We start from the raw sequence: 20,336 nt of genomic DNA, 5'->3' as shown, positions 1-20,336 counted from the left end.
ACCAAGCCCAGAGTGAAAAGTGGTGGTGTCATGCTGTGGGGATGTTTTTCTTAGGGAGCAACAGGGGAGCTAGTCAGAGTTCATGGCGAGATGGATGGAGCTAAATACAAGGAAATCCCGGAAGAAAACCTGGTAGAGGCTGCAAAGGAGATAGGACTAGGACAGGGGTTCACCTTCCAGGAGGACAATGACCCTAAACATACAGGCAGGGTTATACTTTTAGTTTAAGTTAAAGCATATTCAAGGCATTTTAAGATTGCATTCATGTTTTGAACAAATAATTGGCTTGCATGGGAAATCTTTTAAGCAGCTGAGCTACAACTTCTGCTTTATAGTGATTCTGAAATATTACTTGTCAATCGGTAAATGATTCAGAAAAGTAAACTGGTTTCTATATTTCTTTCTAGCAGCAGAATTTTGAACTTTTTGGTTGTTATAATTGTAATTTTATGAGTAGTAAACTTCAGTAAAATTATGGCGATTTATTGTTCCTCCAAAGATATTCTAGTCACAATTATTAGCTGGTTCTGTAACCCTTCATTATGCCTGAACCGATACTAAAACTGTTATTTTTTAAAGTAAATATAAGTATTTATATAAGTATTAGCAATATAAGAAATGTGTATTCTGGCTGACGATGCCTTATTCTATCAAGTTCCCTCCAGAATAGGGTAACGTTATATTAATTAAGTCCCTTCATAATTAGACTTAATCATTAATAGCATCAAGTTAAAGTGTGTAATAAATCATAGAGGTAACTTAAAGTTTGCCATTGTATTGCAGCAAAGTATATATAATTTTACTGCAGTACACATGAAAGATATTTACATTAACACATTTTTATAAATTAAAATTCAATACTTACGACAACAGTTCTCAATCCTTTTTGTCCATTTTATAACTGGGCTTCACAATTTCACTGTAAATTTATGGCTGACATAGTCAACCTTTAATTATAGAACCTACAAAAACCAGAGTCTGAAAGGCAGGAAGACATTGGAATGGATGGATAGAGATGTGAATGGATGGATCCATACGGCTTTTAGACAATGGACCAGGGAATAAACGGAAATATAAATATATACATATATTTTTTTTTACTAAACAGCAGTGTTTGATTTCACCCATTTGGACTCCATTTCTTTATTAAGGGACCTCTGACGTCAACTGGTTGCACTGAATTTTATTTAGGGGTATTAGAATGAAGGGGGTGAACAGAAATACACGCCACACTTTTCAAATTTTTGTTTTTCAATAAATAAATAAAACATATATAATTTCTATTGTCCCCCTCTATGCTGTAAATGAAGTATGTTTCCAATGATAATGTTTCCCCGGAAAATAATCCATGGCAGCTTTATTCTTATCGGACTGAGAAGTGCAGCAGCGGATGTTATGTCCAAAAGCAGCCAGGAGCAGCTGGGTGTTTTCCTAACCTCCCCTCCTGCTCCGGGCCCGAGGGGCGGCAGTGGGCTCGGGCTGTGACGATAATCCGTGACGCAGGTTCATCCTCCATCACTAGTCGAGCCCTGACTGAAAACACCCAGAAACCGAGCAAGCCATCACGACCCATGGAAACATGTAGTTAACTCGCACAGTTTGTCTCATCACGATAGCAGGAGGGTTTGGTGGAGTTGGTAAGTAAATTGTCTTACCATCCGTTTTGATAACTAGGCCCTACGTAAGCCGTTTTAGAGCTTGTTTCTGCAAACATTAGCCAGCTAGCTAAGTTAGAAGCTAACATTAGCCTAGCAAAGACGACGGGCGATGATGGCGGATGATGCCCGTTAGTTCCAGCTGCGGCGATGGCATCGGAATAGCATCAGTGTAGCAAAAACGTAGCATTCAGGGCATTAAAACCGAAGCTAACGTTATGCTCGTGGATTGTCGCTGATTATGTTGATCGTTTTATCTAAACCGCAAGGGATCGTGTTGACAAATGGAAGGTGAAGTACGTTTGTTATTCGACTAGCCACTTCAACAGGGAAAGTATCCACAGTCACCGCCAGTACCAGTACACCAACCAGACACAGACTTTAAAGTAGAAATGGACTCGTTACCAGTTATAAATCTCAACACCTTTATTTATTAAAATAATTCATCCTGCAGCCGGATACATGTTCTTAATTTGTCATCTTTAAATGTTAACGTTTAACACAACGAAAGTAAGATCTGTTTTCTCAGAAAACTTGAAAAAGTATGGAATTATAAACCACTTTTCATACATTTAAATGATAGAAAAAATGATAGGAAAAAAAAAATCAACAGGATATCACATTTCATATATGCAGAAATCTAAAATGTTGCTAAAAGCTAATTAAAAAGATACAATTATATTTGGCAATTAAATAAAAATAAAAATGCAAAAGAACTAAACACAGAAAAACGAGTTTGATAAAAAAGAAACGGCAAATAAAGTAAAATTTTGATGAATATAAAATAGAAAAGCCAGGTAAGAGATGCTTTTTATTTGCTTTTAAAAACATCAGCACTCCCAGCTGTTCCAGGTTAAAGCTGTAACAAAAGAGACACAATAGGTTTTCTAACTTGGTTTTTGCCAATTAATAGTGCAGCTGTACTAATCACATAAATTGAAACAAGGTGAAAATTATATTTGACCTTCAACAGACCATCTTTCATTATCTGTCCATGTCTTAATTTTCCCTAGCAGATCTTTTAAGGCATCCTAAACCAAACGTTCCCAGATTAGTTTATTACAGTTATGTTTATTTGCATTTTATTTTTCCTATCATTGCACAACCTCACGAGAAAAAGTCAGATCATCATTTGGTTTACCTTGAGGCCTTTGCTAGCAGCCAAGCATTGGAGTACTTTAATGTGCATTCAAGAGACTAAGCCTTGTAAAAATATCCTGACTGACACAGACCTGTCTCTGTTCTCTGCTAAATGTTTTCTAGAAAGGTGTGGCTGGTGGGGTATTATTTGAGTTCCTTCATTTATTGGCTATGAAGAAGTGGCCCCCAGTCCACTTACATTTCCATTGTATGATACCTTCATGCTGTCAAACCTCTAACTGACTTTGCTTGTATCTGTTTTGCTTTCTACTGAAAATTGTTTGCCCTTGATATGGGTGGGATTAACTGTTTTTGAGACCATGAAGACACAATGATGGATCACAAACCTTCTCGAGTGTCTGTATTGGTTGTTGCACTAAACAAACTTGCCATAGCATCTGTTTTCAACAGCATTGCAAACTCCCTCTGATAAACGCTAAGAAAACAGATGTTTCCAGACGACACTTAAGGTTTATAAACAAGCTCTTTCATGTTAAATCTATAATCTCTACGTAGCCCATAGATTTGTAGATTGTGCAGACATGTTGTTAAACAAATATAATGTATTGTAAGACACTGATAAAAAAAAAATATGAAAGGAACACTTTTTAATCGGAATATAATATTAGGTCAGTTAAACGTCTGGGATATTGATCAGTCTCAGCTATTTTGGTGTTCATAAAGTTGAACAGGTGCAACCATAATGTCATTACTGGTAGCATTAGGCGATACCTGGACCCTACAGAGGTTGCTCAGGCAGCCCAACTCCACTGGGATGGCACATGAATACGTGCCATTGCCTGAAGGTTTGCTCTGTCTCCCAGCATAGTCTCAATAGCATGGAGCAGATTCCAGGAGACGGGTGGTTATTCTAGGAGAGCTGGACAGGGAGTGTCTGGGGTCCTTAACCTAGCAGCAGGACTGGTATCTGCTCCTTTGTGCAAGGATGAACAGGATGAGTACTGCCAGAGCCTTACAACATGACCTCCAGCAGGCCACTGGCTTAAATGTCTCTGACCAAACCATTAGAAACAGACCTTATGAGGGTGGCGTCCTCTAGTAGGCACTGTGCTCACTGCCCTGGCATCGTGGAGCTCAACTGGCATTTGCCAGAGATAACTGGAATTGGCAGCTTTGGCACTGGTGCCCTGTTCTTTTCTCAACGGAGAGCAGGTTCACTCTAAGCTCATGTGACTGTCGTGAACGGGTCTGGAGAAGGTGCGGTGAACATTATGCTGCCTGCAACATTGTTCAGCATTAACAGTTTGCTGGTGGGTCAGTGTTGGTCTGGGGAGGCCTATCCGTGGAGAGATGCACAGACCTGTACAGGATAAACGATGGCACCCCGTCTAACATTAGATATCAAGAAGAATTGCCTAGAGCCATTGTTAGACCCTTCGCCGGTGCAGCAGGTTCTGGGTTCCTCCTGCTGCACGATGCCCGGCCAAAAACAGCTCTTTCTCTCTGTAGTCGGTACAAAACTTTGGTTTTTACTTTAGTCCTGAGATTTTTCAACAGGCTGCCAGCGTTTTCAAATCCGGCATCTTCCATGAAGGAAAAGGCTGAATGCTCAAAAGGATGAAAAAGAGCGACTATACTGTACTCCATTTATCAGCCGAAAGTCTCACTCTCTCTCATTTGCAGCCTGAATGAAACACAAACATGTAATAAAAAACAATTTCTTGAAGTTCTGGGATCTTTGTGCTTCCTGACTTTATTTTTAATCCCCAAAATGATTTTTGAAAATAGCTAACTTTAATTTTAGCTAATATTTCTTCCCTAAGTAACAGCTTCCACACCAAAGAGTATTGTTGATAGAGCTTACTATGGTGCATTCACTGGTCAGAAAAATATAGGATTTTTGAGGTTCTGACTGGTTGGGGAAAGTAAAGCTGAAAACCACCCAGTTCTGGTCACAAAGCGGCCTCTCAGTCCATTTGTACTTCAGGTAAATGTGTTTGCATATTTTTGTCTAAAAACTGATGCTTATCCATTGTTCTCACAACATTGTGTATTTTACATGATGTTATGTTGCTCCTGTAAAACTGTGCATATTATAATGAGATTAAACGTTATCTTTAAATAAGATGGTTTAGAGTTGCTAATATGTTAGTAGCATTAAGGCAAAAAAATGTTCTTAATCGCCAAAGTGTTTGGCAGAATTTTCTTTTTCACTAATCATTAGTCATTGTGAGAACATTTTGTTTGTAACTATAATAAATCTCTACTTCTGTTTCCCTCAGATCATTTGGTAGGGAAGCTACCATGGGTGGTCACGATGATGAAGATGTGTCATATGTTGTAAATAAGCAAAAGCAAGACGAAGAGCTTAAAAACAAGCTGAACGAAGGCAGCCACTGGTGTGACCAGGAGCCTATCGGTAACAATGCCAAACGGGTTAAAGAAGGCCAAAACCAGCTCCGCAAAGTAACCGAGAACCAACAGGATCAGGACCACAACTGCAATATCAACCAGAATGGTAACAAAGAAGACTTTCCTCTCCAGAACATCACTCAGGAAGAACAACAGGGAAATGAGGAGCAGACAAAGTCTCCCAAAATAGCAATGACACCTGGCCTCAGTCAGGAGGAGTCCAAGAACATCCTTAATGAGCCACTACTTATTGACACACTGGAGTCTGAAGAAGAGAAAGAGAGAGAAGAGGATGACAAAGAGAAAGATAACCATTCTGAAGTGCATGAGGAGACTTCAGGTGGTGGCAGAGGAGAGAAACCTGCAGAACAAAGTAACATTGAGTCTCATAGAGAAGCCAGTGTTGTGGGGAGAAATGCGTGCCTCCTCTTCTCCAACATGAATGGGACCCCAAGTGATGAAGAGACCAGCTGGCCTTCATTGTCTCAGGACCACTCAGACAATTCTCCAAATGGGAACAGAGGTAACCTGAAGTACATGGAGTTGATTTTTAAGACATATATTTTTTATCCACTATTAAGTGTTACTTTACCTCGATCGTAAAACGAAAAGGAATCAAAACAGAAGCATCTGAAGATATCTGTAAATGTTGGTATCATGAAGAAAATATTCTGCAAGCTTACTAAATCTCTTTCTTCGTATTTTAATTTAAAGCAGACCCTGCACATGATCAGTTGGTCAGTCCTAAGCTTCATTATCTGCTGGAACTTATTTCTTTAGATAATCATACTCAACCCAGGATTAACACCTCAGGGGCCCCTGGGCCAGGCATCAAGGTTCAAAGACCTCTATTAACTGATACTCAGAGACACAATTTCAGTTCCCATTTACATTAAATCCACCATCTGACAATTAACATCATATTTATCAAAGAGGAATCCACTTTGTCAGAACATATTTCCGATTTTTGCACGTACAGCGAAAATGAATTCCTGACTCAGGTAATGTTTACATTGACGGTAAAAAGAATACACACTTCATTTAAATTATGGAGGTTTTAATATTTTGCATATACTGTAAAGGGTTTTTTTGTGGTGCACTTACGCTAAAATAACTTGTTTCAGTACAGATCATTTCTATGTTACTTTATTCCTAATAAAAACCAACAGGAAACATCACTCACTACTGACTTTGTTGTGTAACAGACCAGGAAATCAGGTCGCCACCTCACAGTTGGATTGACGTTTAAAATGTTTGTGTTTGGCACCTCAAGAGGACAGATCTAATAAACTCACATCTACATCACACTGCAGAGACGCAAATGTTATGGCAGCAGAGCTCAGCCAGTGCACGACATAAAGCTCAGTTCACTAACAACTAAGTAGTTCTTTCAGAGTTGATTATGTCTTGACTGCGGCTTCTTTAAGCTAAGCAATTCTCATTTGAATCATCTTACTTGGTGATGTTGGAAAAAGCTGTAAGAATTTCACTGCTAATAGTTGGCTAGTTTTAACAGAAACCGTTCATCCAAGGGATTTGTTTTATTTTATTAATTAGTGGTCTTTTTTTTTTTTGGGCCGGTCACCATGTCAGACACCAATAAAAATCATTTCTAGACACGTTTATTTGTTAATCTGTCGGAAGTTTTTAATAGTTCCCGTCTGTATAATATTCTGAGCCTGCATACCCTCCTCTTTGAAATATGGGCAACTATCCTGTTCCCTTAGTTCTCTTATTGTAGATCCAGGCAAGTTTTCTCATTATTTCTTGATTTTTTTATTTTTTTTAATGTATTTTGTTAAATGATGTATTTATTTTGTCGCTCGTCTTTTAGAATCTTTTTGGGACTCCAGTGCCTTTGAGACAGACACGGACCTCCCTTCTGGGTGGATGAGGGTGCGTGACACATCAGGCACATATTACTGGCATATTCCCACAGGCACCACCCAGTGGGAACCTCCGTCACCCCTGGGTAAAGTTGGCGACTCCATGATGTCCTCTACCATGTCTCTGGAGACCACACCCTGTGAGGAACCTGAGGTGAGGGAGCCTGAACAGTTTGCTTGTTGACTGGTGGCATGGAAATGTAATTGTACATTTAATGGGTAAATGTTCCTTTTTCTAGGAAACTTGGGCTCAGCTTTCCAGCACAGATGATGGTGGGGATGAAGGGGAACTGTGGAAGGTCAGTAAATGCCAAATTTACAGTCACTGAACAAAAATTGATCCAGAATTTCCTCAATAAATGTGATGTTTCCTGTATTCTGAGAGCGTGGTCAGTATGTGGGTGGTTTACAAAATATTAGAAACACCTTATTTACAGATAAAGTGGGCTATTTCAAACCAGCTTGGATGTCTTGAGCATATTAACGGCTTTGCTACCTGGAGAAATAGCAGCACGTATGTCTAAGGCGGTTGCTTAGTGAATTTTAATCCGTGCCTCGAACAGAACCTGTTTTAATTATTTCACTTTTTCATTGCTGTGGGAAGCTGTTCTGTAGTTGTTGCTTGACTATGTTATTTCGTCTTCCACATCAATGCAAACAGATGCTACTAGAATTCATTAATATACATTCTCCTGTTTGTATTCAGGAGGAGGGAGAAGCTGCATCTGATCAGAGTCTGAAGGAGTTTGAGGGAGCAACTCTACGCTATGCATCTATCAACTTAAAGTATGTGGCAGTATTTTGTACATTGTTATCTTAGCTTATTGTCTGTATGCTGCGGATTTTAACCTTCATTTTTCACACTCTTTTTCTGTGTAGCTACAATTGCTCCCAATCAGAGGAAGACAAAAAACTTGCTCCACAGTGTACAGATTTGGAGACTAAGGTAAATGATGAATCATTTCATTTTCTCCTTTATGATATAAACACATTTCCTTTAATCAGGTGTATAACATGAGTTCAGGTCAAGCTTAGTTTCTTGGATTAACATAATTTTATTTCTTTTCTGAAAGTAGCTTTAAACTAGAATGTGAGAAATCCTTTACCTGCTTGGTAGATGCATAAAAAGGCAACAGAATACTAGATATGTTTAAGAGATGTTTAGTATTTAATCAGAAGTAAAATAAATAAATAAAAAAAACCCACAAGCTAACAGAACATCATGGTTCAGCATGTTTTTTTGTTTTCTTTTCGCTGATATTTTGTGTCCTCTCAGTGTTTTGCAGTGCGTTCTCTGGGCTGGGTGGAGATGTCTGAGGAGGACCTGGCACCTGGCAAGAGCAGTATGGCTGTCAACAACTGCATCCGACAGCTTTCTTATCACAAACACAACCTTCATGACACTGCTGGGATCTGGGGAGAGGTGAGGGGACGCTGCTGTCTTCGTCAGACACTTTTATAACAGCCTCTTTAAGTACGGCTCAAAAACGTTTGAATATCTTCAAAATGTTCAATTTTTCACTCATTTCAGAAAATGAAACTCGTTACATACAGAGGGAAATATTTGAAGCCCTTATGTCTTTTATTCTGATAATTCTGGCTTATAGACAATGAAAAACCTATAATTCAGTGCAACAGAAACTTAGAATATTACATTAGATCAATAAACAATTATATTTTATACGGCAATGTCAGGCTTCGGAAAAGTATGTTCATTTTACTTAATATTTAGTTGGGCTCCTTTTGCATGATTTACTACATCAGCGCGGCATGGCATGGAGACGCTCAGCCTGGGGTTCTGCTGAGGAGTAGAGGAAGTCTAGGTTGCTTTGATAGCGGCCTTCAGCTCATGTACATCGATGGGTCTGGTGTCTCTCATCTTCCTCTTCACAACACTTTATAGATTCTGTAAGGAGTTCAGGTCAGGCTGGTTTCCTGGCCAATCAAGCACAGTAACACCATGGCCAATGAACAAGCTTTTTGTATCTTTGGCAGTGTGGGCAGGTACAAGGTCCTGCTGGAAAATTAAATCAGCATCTCCATACAGCTTGTCAGCAGAAGGAAGCATGAAGTGCTCTAAAATGTAATTTAATCTGAAAAACAAACTTTGGACTTCTGAGCAGTCCAGTTTGTGGGCCAGAAGTGGCTTGACACATCTGTGCGTAGTAGCTCTTGATGCACTGACTCCAGCCTCAGTCAATCTCAATTCAGTTCAATTCAGTTTATTTATTTAGCGCCAATTCACAACACATGTCGTCTCAAGGCACTTCACAAAAGTCAGGTATGTGAAAATGTGAAAATTTAAATAATTAGTTGTTGTTGACTCATTTATAGTAACATATGAATAACTTATGAAGCTCCCATAAATTCTTAAATGGACTTTGCTTGAAAATCCATTAAAAACCTTCTGTGCTACAACCTTTCCTACCAGATCTTGTCCTTCCACTCAACTTCCTTTGAATATTCTATAAAAATTTCACAATACTCAATACAAATTTTCTGAGACTACATTATCTGTAAGCTATAATCATTGCTTGAAGTATTTCACTTTGTGTAATAAATATATTTAATATATGAGTTTCACTTTCTGAAATGAGGGACAAAAAATATTGAACCTTTTCAATACAAAATCACCTCTGAATGTTATCATTTCTTATTTGCTACAAAATGCTCAATATCAGGAAAATATCATGTCTTGTTGCTCATACCAAGTGTCTTCATCCACTTACAGGGTAAGGACATGCTAATGGTCTTGGAGAACGACACGATGAACTTGATCGACCCACTGGGCCAGACTCTACTTCATTCTCAGCCGATTGGGAACATCCGTGTGTGGGGCGTCGGCAGAGACAATGGAAGGTCAGACTTCACAATAAGATAGCTCATGTTTATTATTCTGAACTGGCTTCAAAAAAAAAAAAGTTTATTATGTTAACATTTTATTTGTTTTTGATGTGTTGTATTTAATGTATTAATGTACTTTAAAAATGTTTCCATTTGAAACTACATATAGCAGGAGATTTAATACAACTGAAAACAATCTCAGTTCACATTTAACTTTGCTGAAGTGCTCAGTGTTTGCAGACGGTTATCCTGACCTTGTAAACAGTTGTCTGTTTCCTGTGTTCTGTTATTATTTTGCTTAGACTCCATTTTGGTATTCATTGAAAAGAAGGCACTGTATCTTTTGTAGAAAGTGCTTTGTGTAGGGTTTGCATGCTTGTGCTGCCCTCTGCTGGAGGGCTTTTATAACTGCAGTTAAAAAAATACCACTAATATTTTTCACCACCTGCCTGTCTGACTTCTAACAGCTTTGTTATTTTTTCTTTCATGCTGCTTTTTCCATCATTTGCAGGGAAAGGTATACATTCATAATTACTATTTAGAAAACAGAATATGTGTTGTAACTCTTTTCCAGCTGTTTGATAGAAGGAAACCTCAAAATGAGAACTTTGCCATCTGTTTCCACCTGCAGGGATTTTGCTTACGTGGCTCGAGACAACCTCACTCAAGTGTTGAAGTGTCATGTTTTCCGCTGCGACTCACCTGCCAAGAACATTGCCACCAGCTTGCACGAGATGTGTTCAAAGGTCAGCCCTTATTCTGATTTAATTATATGATGTCAACTTCTTCCTTGAAAGTCTTACATATCACATAATTTCGCTTTAGATCATGATGGAGAGAAAGGCAAATAAGCCAGGGGTGAGCAGACTCAACTCGGACCCAAGTAAACCTTTTGCCATCCCTGTTGAAGGTAAAGCTGGAAACCTTTAGATGTTTGATAATTTCCTATTATTAAGGCAGGGAACAGAGTAATGTATGGTTTTCTTCCTTCTTAACAGAGTTTCCTGCTCCAAAAAATGAGCTCTTCCAGCGCTTCCATGTTTATTATCTTGGCTGTATACCGGTGGCCAGACCAGTTGGTGAGCAAAATTTTATATTTCATCTGCATTGTTATTAAAATCTTTATAGTAATTTACTAAATATGACTTGTTTGTTGTGCATTTATGACAGGAATGGAGATATTGAATGAAGCATTAGAGTTTGCAATAACTGGCAGAGATAAAAATGACTGGACTCCTGTTTCTGTCAATGTTGCACCGGCCACCCTCACTATACTTTCAAAACAGGTAAAGAATGGTACAGCAGATTTTATTTATTAATGTTTATATTTGTCTGAGGTGTGTTTCAAAATGTACCTATTATTACTGAATTGTGAAATTTGAACTGTAGAGTTTAAGTGAAAGTACTAATCTCAGAGTATTTCAAAATAAAAACCCGGACTTATTAAATTTTGTACTACAGTGGACGTATTACATATAGGCACCTCTTACAGAAATAATTTTTCAATTAGTAATATAATTAATTAAGAATGATTTAACATGCGTCTGACTTTATTCTGTTGATGTGTCCCTCCTCCAGGACGATGAAGTCCTGTCCGAGTGTAGGGTGCGTTTCCTGTCTTTCATGGGTGTGGGGAAGGACGTCCGCACCTTTGCTTTCATCATGGCGGAAGGTCCCCAAGAGTTCACCTGTCACATGTTTTGGTGCGACCCCAACGCTGCCAGTCTGAGTGAGGCTGTGCAGGCTGCCTGCATGGTGAGTCGGAGAAGCAGGAGTGCAATGATAAACTTTCAAGGGATGAAATGGTTCATAAAAGTTTCGAACTAGTCGCAATGCACATGGGAGTCTGTTACGACCCAGCTCAAAGGCCACAGCAAAAAGGGAAACACACCATGTATGAAAGTTCTCAAATATAAATGTATTCTACAAAACTAAGGTTTAAAATCAAAAGTTGTTAAAATGAAGTGTGAAAGTCAGTTTAATCAGTGTTGTTTGGTGTGCATGAGTGGAGGATGTTTGCCAAAATGTAATGAGCAACCAAAATAATCTAGAAAGCAAAAAGTGGCAGCATACCTGTAGAGGAGAGCAGACACAAGTTAGTCAGGGTTTTAAAGAAACAAAGCCTTACCGGTTCCTCAGGTGTCCCACATCAGCAATCTATGTTGCACATGAAAGGCAAATGCCCAACCCAACCACAAGGGGCCATGTCAATAAAACTGGTAGCACCAAAAAACAGGGGTTGCACATATTGGAAGCAACACATCCAAGGTGCTGGCTCACGTTCACAGATAATCACCTTCAGTGTCAGCTGACTGCGCAAGAGAGAGTCTGTAGGAAACTACATGTTCTACTCCCTGTAGATTTTTGGGCTTTGAAAAGGTGTGGGACTTTATGCATATAAGAAGCGTCATTCACTGCATTCCTAGCTGGGGTTCTGAGTTGAGAGAAGAGCGCATACCTCCAAATTGCAGCCAGGCTGGTTCGGCTGATGCGTTTAAAAAATGACTGTTCACTTTAAACTGCTTGGACAGTGTTTTAAAGCTTTTACGGCAAAAACATATGCCCCTTTTCCACTGGCTCATTTTATCCGGCGCGGCCTGCACCACTCGGTTCCGCTGTACTTGGTACGGTACCAGTTGTGTTTCCACTGACCCCCCAACGGTTGCAGCTATGGCGACTGAAGCCATGAGTGTAGAGCACTGTGCTGCTATTAACGTAACTGTGTTACATCGTCACATTAAAGTAATCTGCGTGAAATGATAAAAAATAAATGAAAAACAAAAACATAAATAAACTAAATACTAATAACGTTTGTATTCATATATATGCAAGAATGTCTTGTTTATGTTTTTATGTCTAAAATAACCACAGCCCAGCCAGAACTTTAAAAAATAAGGCTCAGAGGTTCTGATGTGAGGAGTGGGGCAGGAGAAGCAGAGAGGAGAGATACTGCTGTCTGAAATGTGAAGCTCCAAAGTTTGCCTGAAGAAGTTACAATTTTGGGCTTTATGAAAAAGTTTTTGTCTCAGCTATGGCAATAACGAGGACAAGGACTTCAAAGAGCAAAACTGTGTGAAGTTAGTTTTAGGCTGGATATTCGTGCTCTGCGGATTCACCGGGGCTTTTCTCCCATTTGATCCAAGGAAGGCAGCCCGATCGCGGGCAGCTGCTCTCTTCCTGCTCCCTACTCCTGCAGATGCTGGTTTGCTAAAGGACCGTAAATAAATTTCCGAACCAAACACGTTGTTTCATGGTGGTATTGTTTAGTGAGTTTTGGGGGAAATGTTTGCGCCTCTGGTTTAGGATGCTATTAAATAAAGCGCTCTGCCTGCGTGTAATTCAGAAAGGTGATTTGTTCTTTTTCTTTTCTGTCTGCCTTCAGGCTGGTTTTTGACCCGTAAATGGTCAAATTACATGTATGACCTGCTCCGGCCACTGTGGTCCTTAATATTATTGTAATTGCTCCTGAGTTTTATTAAATTTTCCCTGCACTGTCTCAATGAAAACCTTCTCATTTCTCTTCCTCCCACGGCCAATGAGTGAAAAGCAGTCTGGTCACGTCACGTCACGTCACATGTAGTCCCTAGTCAGCCCCGGTCGTACTTGCTCAAGAGCAGGGACCAAAAAAGTTGGTACCGGTACGGAACAAACTGTAGTGGAAACGCTCGCAGAGCGATCCGAGTGGAGTCGAGTAGGGCCAAATCGAGGCAGTGGAAAAAGGTCAATAGGAAACAAACTACCAGCCCCCACAGCAAAGTCACTACTTTTCACTAATTTTATTATATTTTGGTGAAATCTTCAGGCACTCAACATCTACAAGAGACCCTAAGGATGGCAGAAGAAAACCTGTTCCTTTAGTTGAGATTCTTTATGAAATTACAGGGGTCTTAAGCTTTGTTTACCAAGTAAAACCATAAGCAATGTCCTGTCCTTTCATTTCTGTACAGATATGAACCAACTATAATGCATTGAGTCTTCCTGTTATCTGCTGAAAAGCTTACTCTCTTTAAAAACACAGCCTGAATAAATAGCCATCATGCCTCTGTGTTGCATGCAGTTTTAACCTCAAACTGTCACAATAGTGCGCCTTGTGCCAAATTCCTTTTAGTTATGTGACTAGAATAATTTTATTTGAGAATACTGGTATTTTAAATGATCTATTAGTGATGTTTGGTTTTCCTGGAATGGAGAAAAAAAACAAAAAACAAGAAAGTGGAACCGAATTAATCAGGGACCCAGCATGGATTCTGTACCTTGAGAGTATCTCACATTTACTTTTGTATACTATAGGGATGCACCAGGACCTGCTTGCTGACCAGTATCAAATGATTTATAGATAATTGTGCTATTGGCTAACAAAAATGCTAAAGAGAGATTAAAATAAGATCTCTGTATGTATTTTGTTTGGTTTAACAACAACAGCTGCTCTGTCTAACACATGGCATGATGTCATCTCTGCTTCCAATGTAAATAATTAATAATCGCTCCTGGCAGGAAGGCTAGCAGAGAAATCGGAATCGGCTAAATTAGATATCTACAAGAAAGATACAGATTGGAAATCAGCAAAAATTCTAATGGGTGGATCTCTAATTAAATTAATCCTAAAACTTATAAAATTGTCACTGTTGACTACATTCACTGATTAATCTGTGTTTTTATTTGACATCAGTAAAGCTTTGTTTTCATTTCTTTTTCCAGCTTCGCTATCAGAAATGTTTGGATGCTCGCCCACCCAGCCTGGCCTCCTGCCTGCCCACTCCTCCCGCTGACTCTGTGGCTCGACGGGTTAAGAAAGGGGTGCAGAGTCTGCTGGGCACCTTTAAGAGCTACAGGTCAGGTTCTCAGTCCCCATGAGCTGGGGGCAAGGATTGTCTACTGACCATTAAACACCAGGATCCTTTCACAACAGCCCCTTCTCACTCGCACCTGCCCTCTAATAATTCTGTCACAGTTTCGCCTTACGACTGTCTCTCATGTGTAGTCTGTTGTGTGTTAAGTAGTTTGTGGGGGAATTATATCAGAAATGATTCCTGCTCTGTTTTACTTCATACAGACACACGAACTCCTCACATCAAACGTTTTCTTGTTGCTTTGTGTCTGCGGCTTTTGTGTTTTTTAACACAATCAGTGCTACGAATGTTTGACATGGATGTAATATATTTGACCCGCCGACACAAGAATTCCCTCTCTGAAATGCTCTGTCAGGTCCTCCCCCAGTGCAGTTATCATCTAACACTCTTGCTTTTTTACTAAGAGCAAATGTGATGCAGGTCGTGTTAAAGACCCTGGCGCTGATTTTTCTCAAACACAGACCTTTCTGTACCAACTTACGGTGTCATAATTCATGTGCAATGTAGTCACGAATCTCCCAAACAATGTAATTTAGTCTTCCAACGAACTGCTTCATCCTCCATCACATTGCGGACGGCCACTGATTGGATTATAGTATTCTCTTTCATTCTGCATGAACATTTGCATTTTCATTGCTAGTGTGCAATAACCAGATGTTTCCGTATGATGTGGTGATTAGATGACACCCATGTGGTGATTTATATTCCACTTTAATGAGCAGGTTTTTGCAGATTGAATGCGGGGCTTAATGGAAACAACAGAGCCATGATGAAAATTATTATCTCATGATGATAATAGTAATAAAGAAACAAACTCTGGGTTTTCTCACAACTGTTTTACCACCAACCAACGACTGAACAGTACTGTATAATCTCACCACGGGCTGCATGTTTTGATAGCTTAGATTACTGCTGTCTGCGGCAGTGTAGTGCTCAAGAGCCATCAGTGTAACCTATAAATATATTTTTTTTGTGTTTCTGTATCGAAAAAGGAGGTTAGAGCTGATGTGGTGATCTTTGTGTTACATAGGCATGTCACTAGTTAGTGTTGGTGTTTATCATTAAACTAGCATTAGAGAGTTAAACCTCTTGTCACTTCCTTCAGACTCAGAAGATCTCAGCAGGTCAGTGTCTGTATTTACAGTTTGTGTAAATGAGAAACCTGAATTGGGTTTATATTTTATCTTGTGTGTGTGCGCGCATGGCCCTGGCCTCTCTGGTTTATGTTTTGGTTCATTTTTATTTTTTCCACACACTACAGCGTAAACACAACACGATTTATACGTTAACCCGTTAGATTTAATTTTTATAAAGACTACAATAATAGCGGAGTTGTATTTTACCTTTGTGTCTGTTGTAAGTGATCAGTACTGTATGTAGCACAATAGTAATGCTCATCTCTTAACGTTGAGGATGCAGTGTGTAAGGTGTTTTGGCTGTTTTAACCTCAGCAGAGAATTATTTAGCCACAGTTTCTGGGGTTGTAACTCAACACCCTCTGACTGAACTCTGAGTAAAAAAAAAAAAAAAAAAAAGACTAATCAACTTAAAGTCAGATTTATCGTCCAACTAAGTAATAATAAACAACAGCTTTCAGGCCTAAACGATATATAGAAATTTTATGTGTTAATAAACAATAAATGTTGACGTTTAATTAATGTCTCATGTCTATTAAAGGCCACAATTGCCACAATTCTAAATGATTCAATATATATATATATATATATATATATATATATATATATAATGCTTAAATACAATTGAAATGCATACATTAAATATATAAATAAGTAAATTTACTCATAATTATTTAAATCTTTCAGTAATTTATAGTACATAATTAAAAAACTTTGGAAATTATTAATCAAACTGTTCAAAGGTATATAAAAGTATTTTATTATTTCTTTTTATTTTATAATCCTGTGAAGCAGCACATCATGATTTTATCTTATCTAACAGCCAAAACCATTTAACAAGATAATTGATCTGCAGTTAAGCTGCATTGCAGGATAATCAATCATGTGCGTTTTTTCTGACGAGCCTTAGTGACAGTTTAAAGGGCAAATGTCATAATTTTTACAGCTTTTCATTTTCAGCTGTTAAGCCTCGAAACTCATCATAGCTATTTTTATTTCGATGTCCAAGATAAAGAAATATGTATTACAAAAAAGAAATTGTGGGAAAAATAAAAAACAAGCACAAGGAAGCTGGCAACACATCCAAAAGTCACCAAAGGGCGATGTTTCAGGTGGGATACCAAAATTGGGCATCAATGCACCTCACAATGGCTGCCCAAGACGAAACAGCAAAGTCTCCAGCTGGAATGTGCATTTGTAAAGCCAGGAAAACTCAGAGACAATCTGGTGCTCTATGGAGAATTATTACTGGAACAAAAACCATTCAAACTCTTTAGTCTGTCTGCATTTAGTTTTCTCACGAAATGTCATGTAGCCCTTGAAAGTCACTTTCAGCAACTGCTGGACAGTAAAACGGTCTTCTGCAGTCAAGTGCTCTTTCATTTGGCTCAGACACAGAAGAAAAACGTGATCTACTGAAACTGATTATTGGCTAAAAAACGTTTTCTTATCTGAAACTTGATGCTCATAAAAAATGTCTTCAGTGACCTCGTTGGTCTGGCTGTTTGAGACATCAAACAGTCCTTGTGTCCACATCCCTCAGCTTTGGGTTGTTGCTTTCCTTGCGTTTAAGAATTGTTTTACAACTCCGGGATAAAAAACATTTTCAACAGAGAAATCCGTCTTCCCTACCTGCGTTTACTTTCGCGAAACTCGCCCACATTATACGCATTTCCTTTTGTGTCAAGCGGCCACACAGCCTTTCAGCATGTTCCTGTTTTAGTGGACAGGTTTCAAAGTGCTTTCCGTTTTCAGAGAATTACATTTTAAAGTTAGCTGTATACTTTGAAAAGCAATGGAAAGCTGATTGTTTTTCTTTTTTTGCTTGATAGTTTGAAGATGTTTAGGTTAACTGGTTCGAATATGAAGATGTTTGCTCTTTGAACTAGTTCATGATGGGCTGGAGCCCAGGAAATATTAAATAAAACTGAAATGATCAGATGTTTCCTTTACAACACATTTATATAAATACTTTTTTTTTATTTTAATGTATTCATTACAGATTGTTTAACTATCACATATATAAATAATTGACGAGCTTTGTTAGATTGTGGCACTTTAGGCTTTTGATGATTATCAGCTATAAACACTAAAATTCTTCTACCTTAAAAAAATAGGTTTTTCTACCTTTACTCATGTAACTGCCTTGTCACTCATGTGTCACTTGGAGTTATTGTGGTTTTTTCCTCCTGAAGATTGCTTTGTCCAGTCATATGGTTAAAAAAAACAACAAAAGACAATAGATTAATTTATTACTGGTCATGTAAATTAGGTGTAAAAAATGGATGTATATAAAAGTCACTGCACAATAAATGTGGACATATCAATGTTTTATCTTGTGGTCTTTTGATGTCAGTATGCTTGCAGAGATGGGTTTATTCCAAAGGCCAGGTCTTGACCCTGTAGCCTGATGACTTTTTTAAAAATGAGGATTCATTTTCATTTCCTATCAAAGTCTTTATCTGCTATTGCTAGATTTTTCATTACAAAGAAGCTTCATTAAAGCTGTCTGGCCTTTCGTAACATATAAAAAAGCAGTAAATCTGTGGATAGTGCTGCATGTTGTGTTAATGCAGCATTAACAAGCCACACACCACTACAACCTCCACCCTCCCTGGGTCATCTGTTCAGTTCATGCTAGCAGGACTGCCCCCACCTGGTGAGTTCAAAAGGATGAGGGGAGGGGGCTGCTCATTGTCTCCAAAAGAGATGGATTTGGAGATGAAAGATGCACATCAAGCCGTAGCTGCAGCAGAGGCAGACTACTAATAACAGGGATAGCCACCTCCACGTGGATGTCGGCACGGCCCTGCCAGCGGGATGTTGGAGCAGTCGGACACATCAAGGCTTGTGGCTGCTATCATTTTTTTTTTTTTTTTGAAGGAGTAGAATGGGACCCCAGTGATCAGTCACTACTTCACTCTGGGTTGTACAGATTAAATGGGTCAAAGTATGAAGTCATTTCAGATGCATCCTAAAACAGAAATTATGGGCTGTCAGAAACAGTCCAAACATCGCTTGGATCACTTCACAGGGTCAGTGTGGTGAGAAATGGATTGAATGTCTTATTTGCTGCCTGAGAAGCCATTAATTTTTCTGGTGACAGGAGAGAAAATGAATACTATAAAATTCAGACTCCTAAAAAGTATCTATTATTCTTTATGATTTTATTCTGAAGCATATGATTAGTTTGTGTCCAGATTAATTTACACATTTTCAGGCATTTATGGACCGTTTCGTTTAAACTTGACACAACATCTCATATGTGTCTCATATTTGTTTTTGTGGCAGTTTTACTTGCCATTCTTCTGGTTGTGTTCTCAATCAGCAGAAACCTTAACTGCTCAATGAATTTCGCTGAGTTTTGTTGTTTCTAATCAGACACCACAATCAACTCTGTAATGGCTCAGTTAACTGTCTCTACATTTTACGTGATTCTCATTTAAAGAGCTGTTCACACTTTCCCCTGAGGCGCCACCATGTGGTTGATATTTTAGGTTGAACTGGCATGACATTTATTCATTGTCCCTCTAAAGAAGGTATAATCAGCTGATGTTTAGCTCCAGTTAACAAATGTGCATGTTGTATAAAAACAAATTAAAATAGTAAACAGATTTAACATTTTAATTGTTAGTAAAGTATTGTTTATGTAACAGGGAGTTCATTTATTAGGGTAAACATTTATCAAAGAGCTGTTATGCTAAGTTTTAACTTTAGAGAGCTGCAAGTATGATTACAGAACAGCAAAACCAGCACATATGTCCGATAGTTTCTTTGTAAAGAGATTAAATGGCACCTGTTTTATAGGTGAGCAAAAGCCCTAAGATGTGTTTTATTACAGTAATCTCTGTAGATTGTCCTGCTCTCCTTTCTGTAGTTCATCCCACATGTTTTCTTCTTATTGAACTTTTTCTATGTTGAGTTTGCCAGGTGTTTTGATCTCTTATCTCGTTGGTAGGATCTTTTGAAAGATTAACACATACTCATCCATGGTTTGATGCCAAACCCATTTGGCATGTTTGTTTCTGAAAAAAAAAAAACAATCTTAAAACCCTTCTAGAAAAGACTCTGAAGCAGAATTAAGGAGCTTTTTTTCCCGATTCTTCTACTCCTGACAGAATATTTGTAAGACAACTTCTCAGGTTGACTGATGTAGTGATGATGTATGGTTTGTGCGACTGACCAGCTGCTGGATTTAAAATTCAGACTCAGAAGTAATTCCTAACGATAAGATGAGGTGAGAATTATAATAAAAAATTTGAAGCATCTAAAAACAGGATAGATGCACTGAGTTCGTCACCATTATAGTTTTGAAAAGTATGGTTCGGGGAGACCACTGACAAAGATTTTATGCAGAATGCTGATGTCAATGCCACACCGCATTTCCTGTGATGCTGCACTGTCTGCTTCATTTGTGAAAGCTCACAGTTTCCACCTATGATTTTTTCATTA

The 20,336-nt window shown here is 38.6% G+C and overlaps 1 protein-coding gene across 2 annotated transcripts; it reads left to right on the top strand.

Moving 5' to 3' along the window:
- The first annotated feature begins 1,487 nt into the window (after positions 1-1,487).
- On the top strand, positions 1,488-18,211 carry apbb1 (amyloid beta (A4) precursor protein-binding, family B, member 1 (Fe65)). Of its 2 annotated transcripts, XM_047391599.1 has the most exons (15): positions 1,489-1,637; positions 5,039-5,691; positions 7,003-7,208; positions 7,294-7,353; positions 7,761-7,840; positions 7,934-8,000; positions 8,331-8,477; positions 9,786-9,913; positions 10,410-10,415; positions 10,530-10,644; positions 10,724-10,808; positions 10,897-10,977; positions 11,069-11,184; positions 11,477-11,653; positions 14,597-18,211. In XM_047391599.1, exons 2-15 carry the CDS (start codon positions 5,061-5,063, stop codon positions 14,750-14,752), a joined length of 2,055 nt encoding a protein of 684 aa, XP_047247555.1. In that variant the 5' UTR covers positions 1,489-1,637; positions 5,039-5,060; the 3' UTR covers positions 14,753-18,211. The 2 variants fall into 2 exon arrangements, with proteins under 2 accessions (XP_047247556.1, XP_047247555.1); XM_047391600.1 differs by lacking the exon at positions 10,410-10,415 and having other exon boundaries at positions 1,488-1,637.
- Positions 18,212-20,336: the final 2,125 nt, after the last annotated feature.

This window comes from Girardinichthys multiradiatus, chromosome 18 (assembly GCF_021462225.1).
Source record: "Girardinichthys multiradiatus isolate DD_20200921_A chromosome 18, DD_fGirMul_XY1, whole genome shotgun sequence".
In the NCBI taxonomy this organism is placed as follows: domain Eukaryota; kingdom Metazoa; phylum Chordata; class Actinopteri; order Cyprinodontiformes; family Goodeidae; genus Girardinichthys; species Girardinichthys multiradiatus.
This window is presented reverse-complemented; position numbering and strand designations above follow the sequence as displayed.

What these genes read in the sequence shown, in the direction of transcription:
- apbb1 (XM_047391599.1), top strand. Translation starts at nt 5,061, where the DNA reads ATGGGTGGTCACGATGATGAAGATGTGTCATATGTTGTAAATAAGCAA. An exon ending in CACCCTGTGAGGAACCTGAG is followed by an intron (nt 7,209 to 7,293) that starts GTGAGGGAGCCT and finishes TCCTTTTTCTAG; the next exon opens with GAAACTTGGGCTCAGCTTTC. An exon ending in TGCACGAGATGTGTTCAAAG is followed by an intron (nt 10,645 to 10,723) that starts GTCAGCCCTTAT and finishes ATTTCGCTTTAG; the next exon opens with ATCATGATGGAGAGAAAGGC.